Source organism: Tiliqua scincoides, chromosome 2, assembly GCF_035046505.1.
Source record: "Tiliqua scincoides isolate rTilSci1 chromosome 2, rTilSci1.hap2, whole genome shotgun sequence".
NCBI classification, from domain to species: domain Eukaryota; kingdom Metazoa; phylum Chordata; class Lepidosauria; order Squamata; family Scincidae; genus Tiliqua; species Tiliqua scincoides.
In genome coordinates this window covers 137,724-157,500 of record NC_089822.1, presented here as the reverse complement: position 1 = coordinate 157,500, position 19,777 = coordinate 137,724, and the positions used below count along the sequence as shown (strand labels likewise).

The following is a 19,777-nucleotide window of genomic DNA, read 5'->3' as shown; positions in this document are numbered from 1 at the left end:
GCACACCTTCCTAAAAGAAGAAAAGTAGCATCTCAGGGTGCAAAGGGGAGGTGAAGCCTGGTCTGCTCCCTCTTGTTCTTGTAAGTTGGTGGAAGTCTTTGCTCCAGAACCTTCACGCCATCTTTGTTTCCGCCTAACATGTCTACTTGGATGCTTCAGTGTGTGTGCCCCCCTCTTTGTAGGTCAGTGGATAGAGGGAACCCTTTTGCCATTGAGCCTGCAAAGCAGCTCAGAGCCTGGGCCTCATCTCTCTCCTTCCATGGGAAACAATGACTGTTGTGCTGTCCCATCAACATACACATAAGGGGAAAATTGCCAGCAGCGCAGGCATTCTGCCTTCAGAAAAGATGGCTTCTTAAAAACCTGTTTGGGACTCATGAGAAAGGGATAGGAGTGGACCAGCCCTCTCAAGCACCATGGCTGCTCAGCAAGACTGTATGCCTCTAAGTGGCAAGAGCATAGCCAGTTCCCAGGGAATGCCAGCGTGGCTCGTGAATGGAGTCAAGGAAGCTGTGAAAGGCAAGGTGCCTTGCCCAGGTGAGGAGAACAGCAAGGAGGACAAACTCTGGCAAAATAAATGTCAGGTGACAGAAGAAGATGCAGAAGGAGCACACAAGGAGTGCTTGGCTAAAAATACACGGAGATCAATGCAAGCATCTTTAAATACATCAGTGGCAGGAAACCTGCTAGGGAGGCTGTTGGGCCATTTGCTGAAAGCTTCTGAAGGGGATGCAGAGATTGCAGGGAAACTGAACAGATTCCTTGCGCCCATCTCCACTACAGAAGGCGCAGGGCAGGTACCAGTGCCCGGACTATGAGCGTCTCTGGGAGGAGATCTGAAGAGCTTGAGGTGATGCCGCTCCAGGGGTGGTTCAAAGCTCCGATTCAAGTTAACACGTCGTAGGTCTGGACAGCATCTACTGGAGAGTCCCTAATGAGTTCAGGTGTGAAAAAATATGTAACTTAAATCAGCCTGCATGTGCCAGAAGACTGGAAAAATACGTGTTGCACCAGCTGCGGGGAGGGGGGGGCAGTCAGCTTCACATCTGTCCTGAGTGAATTGGTGGGAAAGCACAATGACAGATAAGAAGATGCAGCCTGTGGAAGGAGGAGCCTTGCTGAAGGAAAGTCCCAGCCAGCAGGACACACTTGGGCTTTCAAGAAGCCCTTGCTGTGACCCCCCACAAAGACACTGGGCTTTTGTGTTAACTTAGCAGTCAGGTCCTTTTATGGATTGGCCTCTGGCTGAAGAAGAGCAAGCAGGCTGGAGGCATCGGTGAGCAGGCCTGTGTTGCTTTTCCACACGAGTTTTGGGAGTCAGCAGGGAGGTGACCAGACCTCCATTTTCTTCTGAAAATGCATTTCTCGTTTGAGAAGCCCAGAATGGCAATAACTGAATAATAAAACAGGAGAAACACCCCAAAGCGATAAGTGGTCATCCAAAACCAACAGCACTATTATAGCCAGTGTAGAGAACGGTCTCTAAGAAAAGGAGCAGCACACAGAAAGACTTGTTGGGCACCGCAGCAGAGAAGGCTGTCCAGTGGCTGCCTTCAGCCATGTTTCCCCTGAAGACGGCATTCCTCACGGAGCCTTCCAGGATTACTGCAGCTGCTGGGAAGATGGAGATGGAGAGAGAGACAGTTCTTTAAACATTCACGTCTCAGACCAGGTTGGATTTTATAGGTAACGATCAGCACCTTGAATTGTGTTTGGTTTCGACTCCTGGCACTAGTTAGTGCTGTAGCCACTACACCCTGCACCAGCTGCACTTTCTGAACAGTCTTCATGGCACCCCCACATAAAGTGCAGTGCAGCAGCCCCATTTCAGTGTTACTAGAATGTGGGCAATTCTAGCCAGATTAGACTGAAGTGGGAGTGGGTGCAGACAGGTGGGATGTGGACACTCTGAACCGTAGCTTTTTCCTGACCAGGAGCAGTACTGGACTCCAGAACACCCCCAAACTGCAAGCTGGATTCCTCCAGGGGAGCGTGACCTTGTCCAGAAGATGCTGGGATTCCACCACTGACCAGCAACACCTCCATTGGCCCAAACTTGGTTTGACTTGTTTACTGTTCATCCAACCCACTGCTGAATTCAGACGAGGGCTTAGAACTTCCACAGCCTCTGTAGCAAGCAGTGTCCTCTTGGTGCCAGCCCCTCACCTGAATGTGCTCCCCCAGCAGTGTTGTGTAGGTGGGGGTCAAGATGGGACCCTCGGTGACATAATGGCCAAGGTATTGAAACACTGCTCCCCTGAGCACAGGTCTTCTAGAATCTGCCTTGTGTGAAAGACTGGCACCTGCAAAGTCTGCCCCTGCAACATGCTCCATAAAGATGGGTGTCCTGGGCGATGGTATTGAAAGTCACTTGGAGAGCTGGTGGAGTGAACAGGGTCATGTTTCTCCTGCCCAGTTCTTGGCATGGGATGTCCATGAGAGCCCCTGAAGTGGTTTGCAGCCCAGCCCAGATCCATTGTGCCCTTTGAACTGAAATGCATCCAGATAATGGGTGCCCAAAAGTGAGAGATGAGAGACTGGCTGGTGGTTGTGCAATGCAGTGAGATTTGGGGTGGGGTCTTCAAGAGAAGCTGAAACACTTTAATTCAGGTGGACGTGGAGCCTTCCCCCAAAGAAGAAGGCTGTCTTGATTGCTCGTCAGGCCAGGCCTGCTCTGCCTGCTCACATAAGCCAGGAAGGGCAAAGGTCACACGTGCACCCGGTCAGCCTTGCACTTGATGTGCAGGGGTCAGAGTGGGAAGATCACAGGGATTATGGCTTTGGACTGGCACTCCAGAAGGTTGACTCCAAACCAAAACAGGAGCTCTGGTTCAGGGTCAACAAGTGTGAAATGATTTCATGTACTGTATTTTATCAAGGACATTTTTACCCTGCCTTTCCCCCACTGCTGTGGGTGCCCCAAGACCACTCGCGTGGAAGCATATGTAAGAAGACATTGTACACACCATAACGACAATATGGAAGTAAAAGCAGAAAGCAGCTCAAAATCCCTGAAAGCATCAGTGGTAGACAAATAGGGAACACCACAGTGTACAGCCCAAGTGAAAACTCAGTAATGAGGCAGCCGTCCGAGGCGGTACAGTGGCTAGTCCTGATGCTTTGGATTCTTTTCAGATTTTCCAGTTTGTGAATGGGGTGAGACTCCTGGCGGGACCTGAGGCCAGCCATGTGCGCCCCCAGCCTCACCCATTCCAGTCTACGCAAGCTGCCAGCTCAGGCCTGGGCACGTGGCTGGAGAGAGCGCCTCACACCTCCAGGCCGGCTCCTGTTCTGCCCAAGGGTGCCACTGGAACAGTGTCTCTTTGTGAAGGCCTACCTGTCCACCCTGTTCAGCAAGAACAGCTTAGCCGGCCACCGTCAAGACGCTCACATGTTTTGTGACTTCCTGGCTGATGCTGGCGATCCGGACTCCCTTCCGTCTGACTCAGGCCAGGGGGTGAGGCAGAAACGCCCTTGGTTGCAATTGTGGATGAACTGTGCCAGGAGTGACGTGGGCAGTGCCAACCACCTGGTTGTCTCTGTGATGCCATGGATTGTGGCACCCCTCTGGAATGGGGCTGGGCGGGTCAGCAGGACCTGTTCCTTCCTGGCAGGGTAAAGGCCAGGAGGTGGTGTAGGGCACCCCTCTTGACCCTTGGGCCTGCAAGCTCTTGCAGGGGTCTGTTTGGTCCCCTCCCTTGTTGATGTCAAAAGGAGAGTCACTGGGCGATGTGGCGATCCCTGTATCCCCAGCATATTGCTGATGCTCGACTCTGGCACTCTCTTGCTTTGGGTTGGGGAGGCAGTGGCTGTTCCAAGTCCTTGTCCAGAGTTAGTGGCAGGCTGGTTAAATTGGGATGAGGCGGGGATGTTCTGTCCCTCCTGCGGTGAAGGTTAGGCCTGCTCCTTCCAGGTGAGGGCTGGAACTTGGGGAACATCTGGAAAGGGGGCACACCTCAGAAAAGTGGCAGCTGTGGCTGGAGACTTTGGCCCAGCTTTGACAACTGTTCCCCTTTCACCTGCGTTGGCACGCTATCATGCTATGACAGACCATATCCTCCTTTGGTCTGTGTCCAATCAAGCACCTCTTCCCCTGACTTGATGGTTCTGTAGGCAGTGGAGTCCATGGCAGGTTGTATGTTGTCTGTGGCATCTCACATGGTTTTCTGGAATTATCGCAGCGAATGCTGAAGTGGGAGCCTGGCATTATGTAGAACAGGTTGCTGGGAGATTTCCATTGTGCCCTCAGCAGATGACTGGGTGGGTACTGCCAGGTCTGGTGATCAGGAAGAGCTTTGAGGGGAAATGGATGGTGATGTCTTGGAAAGGTGCATCTCAAAGTGGGACTCAGCTGGTTGTGTGTTTCTCTCTGGGCAGGGATGGGTCCTGTAATGGCATTTTGCTCTTCGTTGTGATATCGCCGAACGAGGTCATGCCTCTTTACCCGACTCTTCCATCGACTTCCCCTTTTGGCCTTTGGTGTATCTACTGGTGGAGTTTGACCCGTCAGGCTGGGCCTCGGTGCGTTCTCTGGTTTTTGTGCACAGCGAAGCAATTTCATCAGGAACAATAATAAAGCAATTAAGATATACATTTGGACCTGTAGTCTCAGGGTGTGTCTGCAGCGGCGTAGAAAATGGTTGAGGTCTTTGGAAACGGCCTCTGTGTGCCCGAGACCTGCGCCAGCCATCCCTGGCCTGGCCTTTGGCTTCTGGGGTATCAGTTGTGGTTTGCTGACCTGATGGGAGCCCCACTGCTCTCTTTCCGAAGGCAGGTGGTGGCAATTGGGGAGAGGCCTGGAATGAGGCTCCACAGGCCCAGAGACTGCATGTGGGGGCAGGGCTCCAGGGGGCGTCCTCAGGGGGGCTCCATCTTCCTGTTTCGGCTGTTCCCGCTTTGGATCTTTTACCCTTCTCTTGGCTGGCTTGTGCCTTGTGCAGCCTGATCCTCTGCGCATTTACTGAGAAGGACAGGTCTTGCCAAGGGTGGAGGGAACCTTTCTGGATTCAGGCCAGGCAGGAGAGCGGCTTCTGAGGAGTCCCTGCTTATGCTAGCAACAGGCAGGAGGTGACATTGTCTGACCTTTTCCAGCGCTCTTGCCCATTTTCCTGTGGGGGCCTCCCCCTTCTCCAAGGTGAGGAGCCTGACTGGAGCAGGAGGAGTTGCCGGCCTCCACCCGCAGGCATTGGGCAGAAGCAGGCTGCTCAGAATCTTCCTTGGATGCCGCTTGTCATGGTGTTCAGGGTCGCCCAGCACCTCGAAATGCAAGTGTCCTCCATGCTGGTGCCACAGGAAGTGCTGCCATGTCCAGTGGGCTTGGAAAGCAGAGGGGAGGCACCTCAGGATTTGGGGACTTGCCAGGCAAGGTTGGCACATCCGCTCTGCAAAGCACCAGAGGGGGCAAGGGTTGGGGACCTCCTCAAAGGCTGTGGGGAGTGAGGGGACAGTCTTGTGCAGGACTTGGCTCTTGGGTTGCTTTGGAGGTGGTGGGCTGTATGCAGAAGCGTGTGTAGTGCAGGGTTGTGCTCACCTGAAGCTTCTGTGCCAGCTTGACTGGGAGTCCTGCAGGGTTGGGATGTCAGCTGTATCTGTATAGATGTCCTCTGGAGATTCCACTTGACCCCATATGGCCCTGTTCCTGGTATCCCCACTGATCATGATTAATTCACAGCCCCCCCCCATTTCTTCCTCCCCATTTACGATGCCTGTGCAGCACTTATTACACTTGTGGGCAGTGGCCAGAGCAGTGTGGGGCAGCCTCTGCTCTTCAGGCCGGGGCTCCTGTGCCAGTGGGTCACAGGGAGAGGCCTGGCTGTTGCATCGGTGCCGGACTGTGGGGGGAGGTAGAGGCTGCCTTGCGTGGGAGTCCTGCTCTGCCTGGGATTTGGCAGCCATGATGTCTCTTGAGTGGGTGTCTGCGGGCTGCCTCCCCCCACCGTAACTGTGCCCCTTTCCCGGCAGGTGCGGCACCGCCAGTCAGGCCAGATCATGGTGCTGAAGATGAACAAGCTGATGAGTAACCGTGGCAACATGCTGCGTGAAGTGCAGCTCATGAACCGCCTCTCGCACCCCAACATTCTCCGGTGAGGCTTTGGGTGGGGTGGGATGGGGGCCTTGAGGCCCCGTTCATGAGTGTGAGCCGTGCCCCAAAAGGAGAGGCAGGCCAGGCTGGTCTGCTTGGCGGTCCTTGGCAGCCCTGCCCCCGCAGCGTGGGGCTGAGGAGCCACTTGTGTCGCCTCCGTGTCTTCCTCCTGGCCGGGGGTGGAGGCTCCTTTCCAGGCCCTTTCGGGTGCCTCCCTCCCTTCTGGAGGGTCTGACCCAGCTCTTTGCTCAGTCTGGTCAGAGGGTCCTTTCCTACTCTCTCTGCCACCCCTGCTGTCTTGCCCAGCCCCAGAGCCCCAGGCATCCGGGGCAGGCTCTGCTCAAGGGGTCATGGGGGGGTTCTGGCTTCTTCTTTTCAAGACTTCCTAGGAGGGTGTCTCCTCCTGCTGGGGACTGGGAGTGCTCCAGGAAAGACCAGTGTCGCTTCTGCGGCCTGGCAGTGGCTGACACGGTCTTCAGTGTGACAGGAGAAGTGACCAGGACAGCCAGCAGGCAGCCTGCCGGGAGAAGAGAAGCTGGAGGGGCCAGGCGTGGATGCAGCAGCCCCGGCTCTTTCTCTCTTCCTGCTCCCGTGCTGTGGGTCCTCCCCCCCCTTTGTCTGAAGGGTGGAAGTAACGGTGGCCCTCCTTGTGGGACCGGCTGTGGAGTGCGCTCGCAGAATGCTGCTTTCTGTGGGAGCCGTTTTGCAGTCACTCTTGAGAAGCGGGTCGCAGCCGGAAACGGAGGCCGCCAGTCCTGCTGGGCCTGCCTGGTCTTCCCCGTCTTTTCCAGGTGGCTGCCAGTCCTGCAAGGAAGCGGCAGTGCCAAAGATGAGGCTCTGCCTTGCAGTGGCATCAGGAGAACTCTGTGTGGTTGCAGCCCAGGCCTGCGAAAGGGCAGCAGGAAGAAGGGGGCACCTGGGGGAGCTCCCTTCTGCAGCGCACGTTTGGGGCACGCTTCTTTGTCAGTGCGCCCTCACTGAATTCTGTGCGATACCCTCACGGGTTAGCTTGTGTAGGCCATGCTTAAGGATGAAGTTTGGGTTCAGGGGGGCATGGAGGCGAGGTCTCTGGGGCCCAAGGCAAGCAGCTCAGCAGGGCCCACACTTGGGAGACGGACAGCAGGGCCATAGGGCTTGGTGGAGGGAGAGTCTCAAGTCCTGGTCTGCTTGTCTGTCCGCCCTTTCCAGGTTCATGGGTGTCTGTGTGCATCAGGGCCAGCTCCACGCCTTGACGGAGGTGAGTCGAGGGTCTGCACTTGAGGGTGTGGTCTGGCGGAGGGGGCAGCAGTGTTGCAGGGGGTGGGGCTGGGGGGAGGACGGCACAGACTTAGCCCACTCTGCCTTCCCTGTTGCTGTTTGGGCTCTCCCTCCAGTACATCAACGGTGGGAACCTGGAGCAGCTGCTGGACAGCCCCACCCCTCTGCCCTGGTCCGTCCGCGTCAAGCTGGCCCTGGACATCGCCCGCGGCCTGCGCTACCTCCACAGCAAGGGTCTCTTCCACCGTGACCTCACCTCCAAGGTAGGGGCCCCAGCAGCCGGTCCGCCTCCTGCCCTGTGTCTTGGAGACCTAGCTGGGGAGCAGCATCTCCCTGAGCTGGCACCTGCAGCTGGGGGGGGGGGAAGCTGATGATGTGCTGTACCCCTCCTTCCCTCCCAGAACTGCCTTGTGAGATGTGAAGATAACGGCTACACGGCTGTTGTGGGTGACTTTGGCCTTGCTGAGAAGATCCCTACCTACAGGTGAGTCCTGGGAGCCAGTGGTGGCAGCCCCAGCACGGGGTGGGGTGGGGGTGGCCTGCTGTTATACACGGACATTTCTTCTTCTTGATGCTGTCCCCAGTGATGGAGGCGACAAGGAGCCCCTGGCCGTGGTGGGCTCTCCATACTGGATGGCGCCAGAGGTTCTTCGAGGGGAGGTGTACAACGAGAAGGTAACAGGGCTGCGTGTCCCAGGTCAAGAGGATGGAGAAGGGTGGCGGTAGCACTTGTGTCCTAACCCTGTCTCCCTTTGGTTTTCCACAGCCCTTTCTGCTGGGAGAGGGCCTCCACGCTGCTGTCATTCCCCCGCCCCGGGCCCTCTGGTGGGATGGGTGGGCCTGTCTCACTGCCTCCTTCCTTCTGTTCCTCCAGGCTGACATCTTTGCATATGGCATCATCCTCTGCGAGACCATAGCCCGTGTGCCAGCAGACCCCGACTACCTGCCCCGTACAGAAGTAAGTCCTTCGATCCTGTGGGCCTGCTGCCTCATAGGTGCCAAGTGCTGAGATGGTTGCTGTCCCCGTCCCTCTGTGTCACTGGTGAAACACGTGCAGCCTGCACGTGGGGAAAGGCACCTGTATGCGGGGATCCTGTGTAGGGGCCTGTGGGACAGCGGTGTTGAACGGAAAAGGGCTTCAAGGCTGGGCCAAGCTGAACTTGCTCACTCAGCCCTGGAACTGGATAGGGAAAAGCCACATCTGCCTTTCACACACTCCAGAGCCCTGGTAAGAGGAGGGCAGCCTGCACGTGCCTTCATGTGTGTTCATGTATGTCGCCTTGTACGCCAACTGCACCCTGCCCTGGATCAGTGAGACTTGCCTAGTTACTGCTGTCTCCAGGCTAGATTTCTGTGGCGTGCTTTGCCTGGGGCTGCCCAGGGAGACTGCTCAGAGCCCACAGTTGGTTCAGAAGTTGCAGTCCTTTCTCTTTTCTCCGTTGTTCATCCCTGCCCTTCCTGCCTCCCAGGGGGACACAGCTGGGCAGCCAGATATCTTCAGGTGCTGGTTCCGAGAGGCGCTCGTGCTTTGCCCTGTGCCAGGAGCCCTTGAGGGGCTGTTGCATCAGCCGCTGAGTCACCCAGCTGGCCGAGGAGCAGCGTAGGTCGGGCCTTGGCCTCATTGCTGCTGCAGCAGCTGAACTGAGTCCTAATAATTATAGGCTGGCCTGAAGGGTGCCATTGAGGCAGAAAGGGTGTGGAACTCTGGCATTCTGGCACAACTGGCCTGGCCTGGAACCTGGAACTCTCCCAGTGCCAGGTGGCAGGGCAGGCCTGCCTGATGCACTGGGAGGGGTCAGCACTGCCCGCTGCTGTGAAGCTCTCTGGGTCCTGTGGGGCTGGGGGGAGGAGCAGAACATGAAAAGTCAGCCAAAGTCTAGCCTGGCCTTTTTCACTTCTAGCCCTCCTGGGGAGCAGGCAAGTAACCCTGGCAGAGCCCAGTGCCACCCCTCGGCCACTTCCTGCCGGCCTGGGGCTCTTGAGCCCCCTCCTCTCAAATCTGCAGAGATATCAAGGCCGTTGGAGGCCTTCCTGGTAGATGGGGGTGAGTGTGCAGCTGAGGGGCAGGAGGGGAGGGCTCTGCTATGGCCCACCTTGCTGGGAGGAGAGGGTTAAAACACTCCTCATTCCTGTAAGTGGTGTCAGTGTGGCTGCCCCCCCCCAATCCTGCTCCTTTCTCAGTGTGCAGCTGCTGTTAAAATCAGTGGCTGGCCAGTGCCAGTTTTGGACCTTGAGGATATGATGCCAAAGCCAACCGGGCAGTAGAGTGGTTGGGGGCACCATCTCCACTGCTCCTTGAATTGAAAAGGAAGAGGAAGCGTGGAGGAGACGGGGGGCTCTCCCCCTCTTCCTTTTCTAAGCCAGGGAGCAGGAGGAAGGGAGCCAGACTCATCGCCTGGCCTGCCCCCAAGTGCTGGAGGTACGTGAAGCAGCTGCAGAGCCTAGGCAGGTTTTCTGTGTGTCTCGTCACACCTGGCTTGACCGTGACCTGGGCTGCTGCAGAAAGGCCCCCCCCCGCCCTTTTTGTGGTTCTGGCTTGCACTTTCCCCTTGACCAAGAGTGGGTGAGGACAGTTGACCTTGGAGCAGAGAAATGAGTTAGGGGTGCATGCTGAGCACCAGACAGGTCTGAGCAAAGAGCACGAGTGAAAGTGTTGGTCCTGCTCCAGAGGACAGAGAGCGAACGTGCTGCACAGCCTGCCTTGAGGTGGAGTCCAGGGCTCAGCGGCCTACGTCTGGGCTCCCAAGGCAAAGAAGCCTCAGATCTCTCTTCCACTGTTGCTTTCAGGAAGCAGCCAGCCCTGGTCTTCTCGGACTGCAGATCAAAGGACAATGTTACACAGCAGGGCTGGGTCAGCCGTGAGGCCCTCGGGTGAGGCCACTGGGTGCATCTGCCTCTGCTGCTCTTCCTGGATTTGAAAAGCAGATGTCTTTGCATCAAGGGAGCGGCAGAGGTGGCTGGCGCATGAGTGGATAACTTTGTCTTGGGGGCAGAGACATTTGGAAACAGCTCCTGAGTAGCAGGGCCAGCATGTCCCTCTGGGGATGTTACTCACCCAGCAGGCGTGGCGGGCACATTGCTCCAGCACTTAACAAGGAGACTGCCAGGTGAACCAAAGGTGGGCCTTGGGCACAGAGAGGCGGTGCTGATCTGGGCAGTGGCTCCTCTCCCCTGTTCTGTGTGTGTTGGGAAGGGGTCAGGGCAGGGCTTTTCAAACTGGCCTCTGCCCCCTTAAGGGGTGGGGGCAGGGAGAGGCAGCACGCAGTCCCCAGGATCAGGTCACTAAGGGGGCTGCAGGGACTGGGATGTCCTTACCAGTCCCTGCAGCAGCCTCCTGGGGGTGCGGGGAACCCTGTGCGACCCTCTGCAGGGCTCCCCAGCCTTCTAAAAGTGAAAGCGCAGCTATCACACTCCATTTCCTGTTTTGCGGAGGCGGAGCACAATCGCTGCCTGTTGCAGGCAGGAGAGCTGCAGACAGTCGCGCAGGGCTCCCAGGACGCTGCTGCAGGAACTGGTGAGTGCCTCCCAGTCCCTGCAGCCCCCTTAGCGCGGTCCTGGGGGTTGCTTCGCTGCCTGCCCCTCTGCAAACTCCCTGAGAGTTTGTGAACCACTGGCTTGGGTCTTGGAGTAGAAGGCCAGTGCTGAAAAGGGGTGTGCCCGCCACCCTGTGGCCACGCCAGGCATTGCGCTCATCTCCAAGAGACAAGGCCGGCCCTGCTGTCTGTCCGCCTTGAGACTAGCCCCACTTGGGCCTGAAGAAGGAACCTGTGGGCCGAGGGTCACGTGGCTGCAGTTGCTGCTGCCGCCCTCGGGCGTGTGCCTTCCTCTCCCTTCACACCTTGGGATCAGGTGTGAACTCAGAGTACTGAAATGCTTCCCTTATTTGGGGCTGGTTTTGGTCCCCCGTCCCCCCCCGTTTGGTGCATTTGATTTCATGATGGAAATTGCAGGTTCGCAGAGCAGTTGACTGGGTGAGCAGGCGGACTTGCCGCGCAAGGCAAAGCTCGTGTTCCACGCGAGTCAGTCAGAGGTTGTGTTCCTAGCCCGGGACGGGGGCTCCTGCAAGGGCTGGGCTCCACTTTCCTCAGCAGACACCTCACCGCTCTCTCCTCTTCCTCCTTGGCAGGACTTTGGACTTGACGTGGCCGCATTCTGCAACCTGGTGGGAGCCGACTGCCCCATGGCCTTCCTCCAGCTGGCCTTCGACTGCTGCAGCGTAAGTCCCCTCCCAGCCCCCTGCCCGTATCTCTGTGGGTGTGATGCAAAGGCCCTGTAAGGCTGGCTTGCCAGAAGCTGACAGTGACAGAAGAAAATGGTGCTTTGCACCTGGGTGCCCTCTGAGCTCACCCTCTAGAAACAGAAGAAGCGACACATTAGAAGAAGGGTAGAGGCAGGCAGAGGCCCTCAGAGCAGGACCTGCCCTGCCTTCTCTCGCAGGGTGCCCTGCAGGCAGGTGACCTGACAGAAACCAGTGCTGGGAGACCTGGGTGGTGGGACTGGGCAGGAGAGCTGGGACTGAGCCACCAGACCTTGGCAGCTCGTCAGGGACTCCAGGAGGGCTGTGATGTGGCACCCAAGTGCTGCCTTTGAGCCGCCAGGAACCACGTCAGACACACCACTGCTGCTGCCTCAGGAGGCAGGTGTGTGAGCCAGACTGGTGGTGGGTGTGGCTTTGTCGGCGCAGGCTCCCCAGGAGTAGAGCAGCCCAGGCATGGCCACCGCCAGCACCTCGCATTTCCCCGGAGTCAGACCTGTTGATTCTATAAGGAGGCTGAGCAGTGGCATAGCTGAGGGCACAAACATTTAACCCCAGAAGTGCCTTCTGGAGGCCTCTGAGACACCCCTTCGAGGCCTGGTGCCCGGGACAACATACCCCCACCCCCCTTGGCTGCGCCACTGCAGTAGAAGACTGTGCTCGCTTGCAGAGGTGCTCCCAGGCTGCACCTCTGCCACTGCCACGCCGTCTGAATTGCACAGAGCCTGAGGGGCTGGGCCCGCCTGGGGTGCTGCACACGGCTGTTCCTGCTGGCTGCCTGCTTTGTGCAGGGAGGTCTTGAGGTCAGGCCCTGGGGAGTCTGCTGAACAGAGCAGGAAGCCACCCTGAGGGGCGCAGTTCAGTGCAGTTGGTGCAAGAAACCCTGTTGTACTGTCCCAAGCTGGGGAAGCCCCTCTCCCCACTGAGCTGATGCAGCACACAAGGCTGGGAATGGCATCCCTGGCGACCCTCTCTGCGGCTCCGGGGTGGATCTTTGGATCTCTGAGCAAGGCAGAGAGCCTTTGTCCCCAAATCCACCAAGTCACCTCCCCACAACATGGTCTGGTCAGCTGGCAAGGAAGCATTTAGGAAAGGCAGGGATCCAGTCAGAGCTTCCTTCTGGGGGAAGCCGTGACCTTCTGCTGCGGGGTCTTCACCAACCCCCTCCCCTCCCCAAACTTGCTGCCAGTCAGCACATGCATGCTCTCTTCTCCCCTCTAGATGGCACCCACATCAAGGCCCTCCTTCCTGGAGGCCACCCAGCGCCTGGAGGCCATCCTGGAGCAGCAGCTCAGGGCCCCCGGAGACCACGCAAAGGGAGCTGCCCTGCAGGGTGAGGGGAGGACTGGAGCCAGCCCCTCCAAGAGCTCAGTGGACCCTGGACACAGTGGTAGGTGCCACTTGGGGGGAGGGTATTGCTTTTTCTTTGGTAGGAACATGGGGAGCGCCCTGCTGAATCAGGCCAAGGGCCCATCCAGTCCAGCTTCCTGTATCGTACAATGGCCCACCAAATGCTTCAGGGAACACACAAGACAACAGGCACACCCTGCATCCTGGTGCCCTCCCCTGCATCTGGTAATCGGAGGCAGCTTACCTCTTAAACCAGGAGCTTGCACAGACCTACCATGACTTGTAACCTGTGATGAAATTTTCCTCCAGAAATTTGTTTAATCCCCTCTTAAAGGCATCCAGGCGAGATGCCATCACTACGTCCTGTGGCAAGGAGTTCCACAGACCCATTATACATTGGGTAACGAAATATTTTCTTCTAATTCTCCCAACGCTCAACTTTCGTGGCTGTCCCCTGGTCCTGGTGTTGTGTGAATGGGAAAAGAGCGTCTCTCTATCCACTCTGTCCATCCCCTGCATGATTTTGTATGTCTCAATCATGTCCCCCCTCAGGCGTCTCTCCTTGCTGTCCTTGGGTGCGGGGTGGCCGGCGGTCTTGGCTACTCAGCAGGTATTTCCGTGTTGTACTCTTGGTCTTTTGGCTTTTGCCGGCAACACACCTTGGCCTGCTGATAGTGGGGGAAACGTGCAGAATCTTCACAAAACACAGACACAGAGTACGGACAGTCCTGCCTGAGTAGGGAGACTCTGGAGGGGCCTGGCCTGCCTCTTCAGCATTGCAGCCACGAAGCTGGTGGGCGCAGGACAGTCTTCACTGGGGGGGGGGAAGGCCCCTCCCTCAGGAGCTTTCAGGCTGTGTCCCAGCAAGCTGCACCGGGCAGTCCAGCTGTGGGAAAGGAGTCCGGATTACAGTCTCCTCCTCGTCTTGGTGTTCAGTTTTGGCCCGTGATCAGGACCAAGCAGGGCTCTTTGCTGACTCTTCTCCCTCTCTTTGCGGCCAGGTAAAGCGGCAAAGGACCCCGCGGGCCCCACAGTGACCCTGCCAAGCCACCCAGACCAGCAGCTCCTGCCCCCGGACCAGCGCCTCTCCCGCAGCCAGTCGGACATGTTCCCGCCCAGAGCGGCCAGTGCCCAGGACACGCCACAGAGGGTGAACCCCTTTTCACAGCGCCAGGACCTGAGAGGGGGCAGGATCAAGCTCTTCGACACACCCAGCAAGTCTTTGATCTCATTGACCTTTGAACTCCCGCCTCCCTCACCCTTCCCCCCAGGCACACCCATCACGCCGGAGCCTGCGGTGGAGGCACAGTGCAACTTTTCTGAGCCCCTTGCCTCCCTGCGCAGGTGCCACTCGCTGCCTGCCTCCCCAGAGCTGCCTCGCCAAGGACGACCCCCGCCCCGCAGTGACTGCCTCTTGGCCTTAGGCTGCGGCCGCCTCAGCCCCCCCAGCTCCCCTGCCAGCGAGCTCATGGACTGCAGCCCCGACCCAGAGCCGGTGGTACCTGCCCCACCCCTGGCCAATGGCAGCTTCATCAGCACGGCAGTCTCCGGTGTTCAGCCATGGGCCCCAAACGGACTCCTCCTGAACAACAACAGTGAGCCCCCTGGCTGGGGCGGGGGCTTGTCGGAGCTGAGTGTGCCCCCCATGGTGGACAGGCTGCAGCCGGAGCATTCGGGGGCCACTCTGGCCCTGAGCGCCCCCGGCTATAGTGGCGGCAGCAGCGGAGGCAGCAGCAGCGTGCTGGAGCAGGAGGAGGTGCTGTCCTGCCCTGCCTGCTGCCTGGGCCCCTTCAGCTTCGGCCTGGCCTCTGTCTGCCACCGGCCCCCGGCCACCAGCACCCCTCGCTACCAGAGCCTCAGCGGGGAGGCCAGGGGCCTGCTGTGCCCCGACAGGCACCAGCGGCACCCCAGGCTCCCGGGTGCGGTGCTGGCCGAGCCCAGTCTCAAGTTGCCGGAAGCGCAGTCCTGAAGCTGGCCAGACCGACCGAGGGCGGGGCCGTGGAGTGGACCCCAGGTGGGCCCCTGCCCAGCGCTCCTGCGGCAGGGGTGTCAGTGGCTGGCCTGTGGCCTTGCTGCACTAGCGGCTGCGTCACAGCGGGATTCTAGCCAGGGCAGGCAGGCGCTGTTGAGAAGTAGGGGAATGGCAGCACCCTTTCCCCGCTACCGGGCAGAAGTGCAATAATGGGGCTGTCCCCCCAATAGCCAGGGCCCCTATTGTTCACTCTCTAAGTTTTCAGGCTCTGCCTACTCGGTTCAGTGCCTCGCTCCCCCCAGCCTCTTGGCCTCAGGGCAGTTGTCCAGGCAGGGTGAGCCCCCCCCCCCAGCGCAGATGTCAGCCAGCGTGCAGGATGGGGCTTTGCATTCTCCTGGGACCAGGCAGCAAAGGCCTCCCAGCCCCATCAGCTGCTGAGGTTGTCCAGGGAGCAAAAAGAGGGCAGGATGCACTCCACGAGCATGCCTGGGGCTGAATCGGAGCACTGAGCCCCCGAGAGATTTGCTGTAGGGGCAGCCTGGTGGGGTGAGGTGGGAGGCCGGAAGCGTGGTGCCCAGCCTCTTCTCTCCCCCTGGAGTCACTGCTGGCTGTACCTTCAGGAAGGTGCAGCACCCTGCCCCTGCCTCCCTTGGCCCTCCTGTAGTGAATGCACTGGGGAAGGAATGCAGGTGCATTTCACGTCATGACAAGCCTGTCTCCATATACAGCTTTTTTTAAGTGTAAGAGAAATAAAACCTGACAACTGCTCAATGACCTCAGCCTGTTGTGGAATCTCCCCCCCCCCCCACCAGGGGCTGCACCTCAAGTCAGGCAGGAGCCCAGCAGCGCCCTTGGCTGGAGGTGTCAGGAATGGATCTGGGACCTGCTGCACACCCGAGGCAGACACTGCCGTGCGGCAAGGAACACCCTCATGCCATCTCTAGCACGGCCAGGGGCACAGAATCGGAGCTGCCTGGCTGAATTGCCCTTAGGCCCATCTTGAGGCCGGGCGTTCCCTTCCTCAGAGGAGCCAGCAGGCACCTTCGGAACACCAGCAGAGTGCCCCTTCCTGTGTGGGCAAGGGCTGCCTCATAACCTGTGGGAGATCCTGAGCTGGCCTGTCAGTTTTAAAAGCTTCCCTGAGTAATGGGCTAAACCTGTGACTGTGACCTTGTGGCAGTGAATCCCACTGGGCAGCAGTGCAGTGAAGAACAAAATTGGGGAGGAGGCGATCCCAGGATCAGCTCACTTTGATCTGGCCAGGCAGTTGGTTGCAGTGCGTGGCCCAAAGTCTGACTGAGAGAGAGACTTGCTCAGGACAGCAGCCATTCCAGGTGGTGGCTGCTGCTTTTGTCTCTGGTTCCTTCCCCAGGCAGACTGTGTGGGCTTCATTTGCCCTCCAGGAAGTCTCCAGAGTTGCCTCATTTCAGGACCAGGGGGTGGAGGAGTGCAGGTGGTGCCCCCACCAATGCCTTTCCTGCCCTTTCCTCTTGCCCAGACGCGAAGCACTCGTTGAGAATGGTGACAGTGCCTGGTGTGGGTGATGCTTATGGAGTTCCGCTGATCAGCTCCGTGTGCCCCTGCCGTCCAGGGAGAGCAGGATGGTGTGCAAAGAGCCTTGTGCCTCACACGCAGGAAGTAGGCTGGGCCAGCGCTTGGTGACTGCTGCCAGCAAGCAGAGAGGCTCCTGCCAGGTGGATATGTTGGAGCTGCAGCAGGGCTTGGAAAGCGAGTCTTGGGTGAACCCTTGGAGATCAGGCAGTCCAACCCTTGCTCAGAGCAGGCGGCTGCTGCAGCACTGCTGACTGGTGGCTGGCCAGCTTCTGCTCGGAAGGCTCCAGGGAGGAGAGCCCTCCACTGCAGGAGGCAGGCTCTTCCAGTGCAACCAGGGCAACTGGCGTCTTGCGTAAATCCTTGGGTGAAATTGTGTCAATTCAGCCCTTCATTTCCAGTTCTGCCTTCGGAAAACAAGTCCTGCCCTCCTGCAGCCGGCTCTTGTGCCCCCCCCTTAGCGCCCGGCTCTCCAGGCTAAACACACTGAGCTTTCTGAACCACGTTCTCCTAGGACATGGTTTCCAGAACCTCATCGGTGGCTCCCCCCCCCGAAACTGCTATTATTTTTTGTCTGGACTCTGCCCCATTCTTAATGGGGCCCAGGGGTTGCATTTCCTTTTCTTGCATCACTCTGCTGGCTCAAGGTCAGCTGTGGCTCAAGAGCAGCCCAGTGTTGGGCAGGGAAGTGTTCTTAAAACATTTTCTTTGTTTTATTTTTCGCAGATTTTGTTTTTCCTTCAAGGAGGACAAGGGCAGAAAGTGGCCCAGGCCCAGCCTTGTTCTGCACAGCTTTCTATACACGGATTTGACTCAACATGAATGGCCCCTGCAAATGAGAAGGAATGTGCTGATCCCTGGAGAAGGGGAAAATGCATCCCTTTAGAAAACTGCTTCTCTTACTGTTGTAGAGAGACAGTCGCGCAAGCGCTCCGTCTTCCATTCCATTCCATTCTTCAGCTGAACCAGGCAAAGGCAGGGGGTCCATTGCATTTCTCAATGCTGACTGCCTCTACAACAGTATGACAAGCTGTTTTTAAACCACAATTGTAAAGGGACACACTTCTTAATTTTTTTAAACTGCTTCTATTTAACACATTTTATGTATCAGTAGGGAGTCCCAGAATCAAATCCCTACGGATGTTGAGGCAAGACCTTATTCTGTTAAGAGTAATGGAGGGGTAAGAAACCTGAAGTGGGTCTTTAAATCTATTTTTCAACTTTTTTTACCCACAGATTTTTTTTACCCACTAGGGGTTCTGGAACGGAATTGCAGAGCGTAAGGAGGGATGACCTGTATTGTGTATTTTTATTCCAAGGGTGTATTTTTATAAAGTATAATTATAAATTATAGTCACTTTAGAAGTGTATTAGATAGGTGATACAGTGTCAGCAGATGCAGCCACAGTCATTACCCATGTATTCCCCCCTGCCTGGTCTAGCCCATTATTTATTTGCTTTTGCAGATTTCCCAGTTTTTTCCTGCAGATTTCAGGGCTGTTGTTTTTTTTAATACACGTGAAAAGTGCAGAAAGTGATGCTGTCTGCTACTAGCAGAAAATCACACCTCTGGCTCATGGTGGTGGATCTTCATATCTGCCCCATAAGTCCTCTTATGTAAGTGGGGTGTCACTGTTGAGTACTGTGGGGCTACCAGCCCTCCATCGGTGCCAGCAACTTGGGGCAGGGACCGGTGGTTCTCGAGCAGCAGCACACACCAGAGTGCTCCCCATTTTCTAGACCTGACACAGCTTTTGCCTCTCCTTGGATTTATGCTAGCAAAACCACTGGCAGAGGTCCAAGGAGTCCCACTGGCAGCCTGGATCCCTATGGAAAAGTAAGAAAATTACATCTCTCTCAGGCTGTCTGCCCCGCCCCACACCATTGCATACAGAATGGCTGTATCATACACCACGGTAGTGGACAGACACCCAGCGCTCTTTTCCGCACACTGCTGCCAAGCTGGATCCTCTGCCCTCCCCCCATCCTGTGCTTGTGCCTCTGACTTCATGTTTGTCTCTGGTGAATTGCCATCTTGTTGGTTATGGGTCCACTGGGAGAGCCTGCCAGGATCCTTTTGTGTCCTAATTCAGCCTTCCACAGTGCTAGCTGTAGCCCCCAGCTTGGTGTCAGCTGCAGATTTGATTTAATGTTCCCCTCCCCCACCCCTCTTTCAGGTCATTTAAAGATGTGGAACAGCAGCAGGCCGGAGACAGCCCTGCAAGCAGTCTGCTCCAATCCAGGCTGCTGCAGACCCATTTAGTGGCACTTGCTGAGTATGGTTTGAATCCCCTCACAATGGAAACATCGAGCCCACATTTTGCCATCTTATCCACAAGGATGTTATGGAAGACGTTGTCAGATGCTTTGCAGAGGGCCAGGCACACTCTGTCCACGGTGTTCCTATGACTGTGCGGGTCAGATGTTCCATCAGAGGTGGCCATGCGATTGGCCTGGCAGGGCTAGTTCTCCACAAAGCCAGGTTGGCTCCTAGAAATTACCCCATTGTTTCATAGATGCTTGCAGGCCTTCCACTTAATGCAGTGGCATAGCTAAGGGGGTTCAGGGGGTAGCTGTTGCACTGGGCAACAAGCTTTAGGGGGGCAACAAGCTGAACTTGACGCTAGTGGCCAAAATTGTGAAAATCTTGGTATGTACGAATAATTCCATCATGTTGTATATCATTGGAAAGGTAATTTAGTGCAGAATGCAATGAAACAAACCACATTAGAATATCTGTATTCTATCAAACATTATGGCCAATTAACCAGAAAATGAAAACACAACTCCCTTAAGGAACAAAAAGTAAATTTCTTTGTAACTCAAAACTGACTTACGAGACTGATTTATGAGAGCCAATGAGATGTTATTATGAATACAGCCTGGAACCAATAAGGTGTTAATATGTGTCCGCTCTCATTTCCATGTATCATAATACAGTTACCCCTGCTAACTGGGTAAAGAGGTGTTTTCAAGTGGTGCTCCTCTTATATTTAGCAGTGGGAGAATAACTGTCCCTCTTCACCCCAGAACAGTGTCTAACCAATAAGGGGGCAACGTTTTATTTATTTAGTTAATTAAATTTAATTTTGTTGTGGGTGGGCTACAAAATCTTCTTTGACCCCAGATAGCAGGTAGATGCCTTAGCTATGCCACTGGCTGGGGGGGGGGAGGCAGCAGAGCAAGTGCGTGGTGAGCTTCTGGGTGGGAGGAGGCAAGTTTTCCCCCAATTTGCACTTTTTAAAAAGCCCGAGCGTGATGTCCCTTCCGTTGTGACATCAGTTCCAGGGCATCATTTTAAACTCTGCAT

The 19,777-nt window shown here is 56.7% G+C and overlaps 1 protein-coding gene across 2 annotated transcripts in view; it reads left to right on the top strand.

Moving 5' to 3' along the window:
* TESK1 (testis associated actin remodelling kinase 1) overlaps positions 1 to 19,341 on the top strand; it is a 25,514-nt gene extending 6,173 nt beyond the window's left edge. For both annotated transcript variants that reach the window (XM_066614132.1, XM_066614133.1), the window contains exons 2-10: positions 5,962 to 6,083; positions 7,271 to 7,319; positions 7,456 to 7,602; positions 7,741 to 7,823; positions 7,924 to 8,014; positions 8,214 to 8,297; positions 11,466 to 11,555; positions 12,816 to 12,984; positions 13,946 to 19,341. In XM_066614132.1, the coding sequence (XP_066470229.1) occupies positions 5,962 to 6,083; positions 7,271 to 7,319; positions 7,456 to 7,602; positions 7,741 to 7,823; positions 7,924 to 8,014; positions 8,214 to 8,297; positions 11,466 to 11,555; positions 12,816 to 12,984; positions 13,946 to 14,913 (1,803 nt within the window). In that variant the 3' untranslated portion in view covers positions 14,914 to 19,341. The remainder of the gene's footprint in view (positions 1 to 5,961; positions 6,084 to 7,270; positions 7,320 to 7,455; positions 7,603 to 7,740; positions 7,824 to 7,923; positions 8,015 to 8,213; positions 8,298 to 11,465; positions 11,556 to 12,815; positions 12,985 to 13,945) is intronic.
* Positions 19,342 to 19,777: the final 436 nt, after the last annotated feature.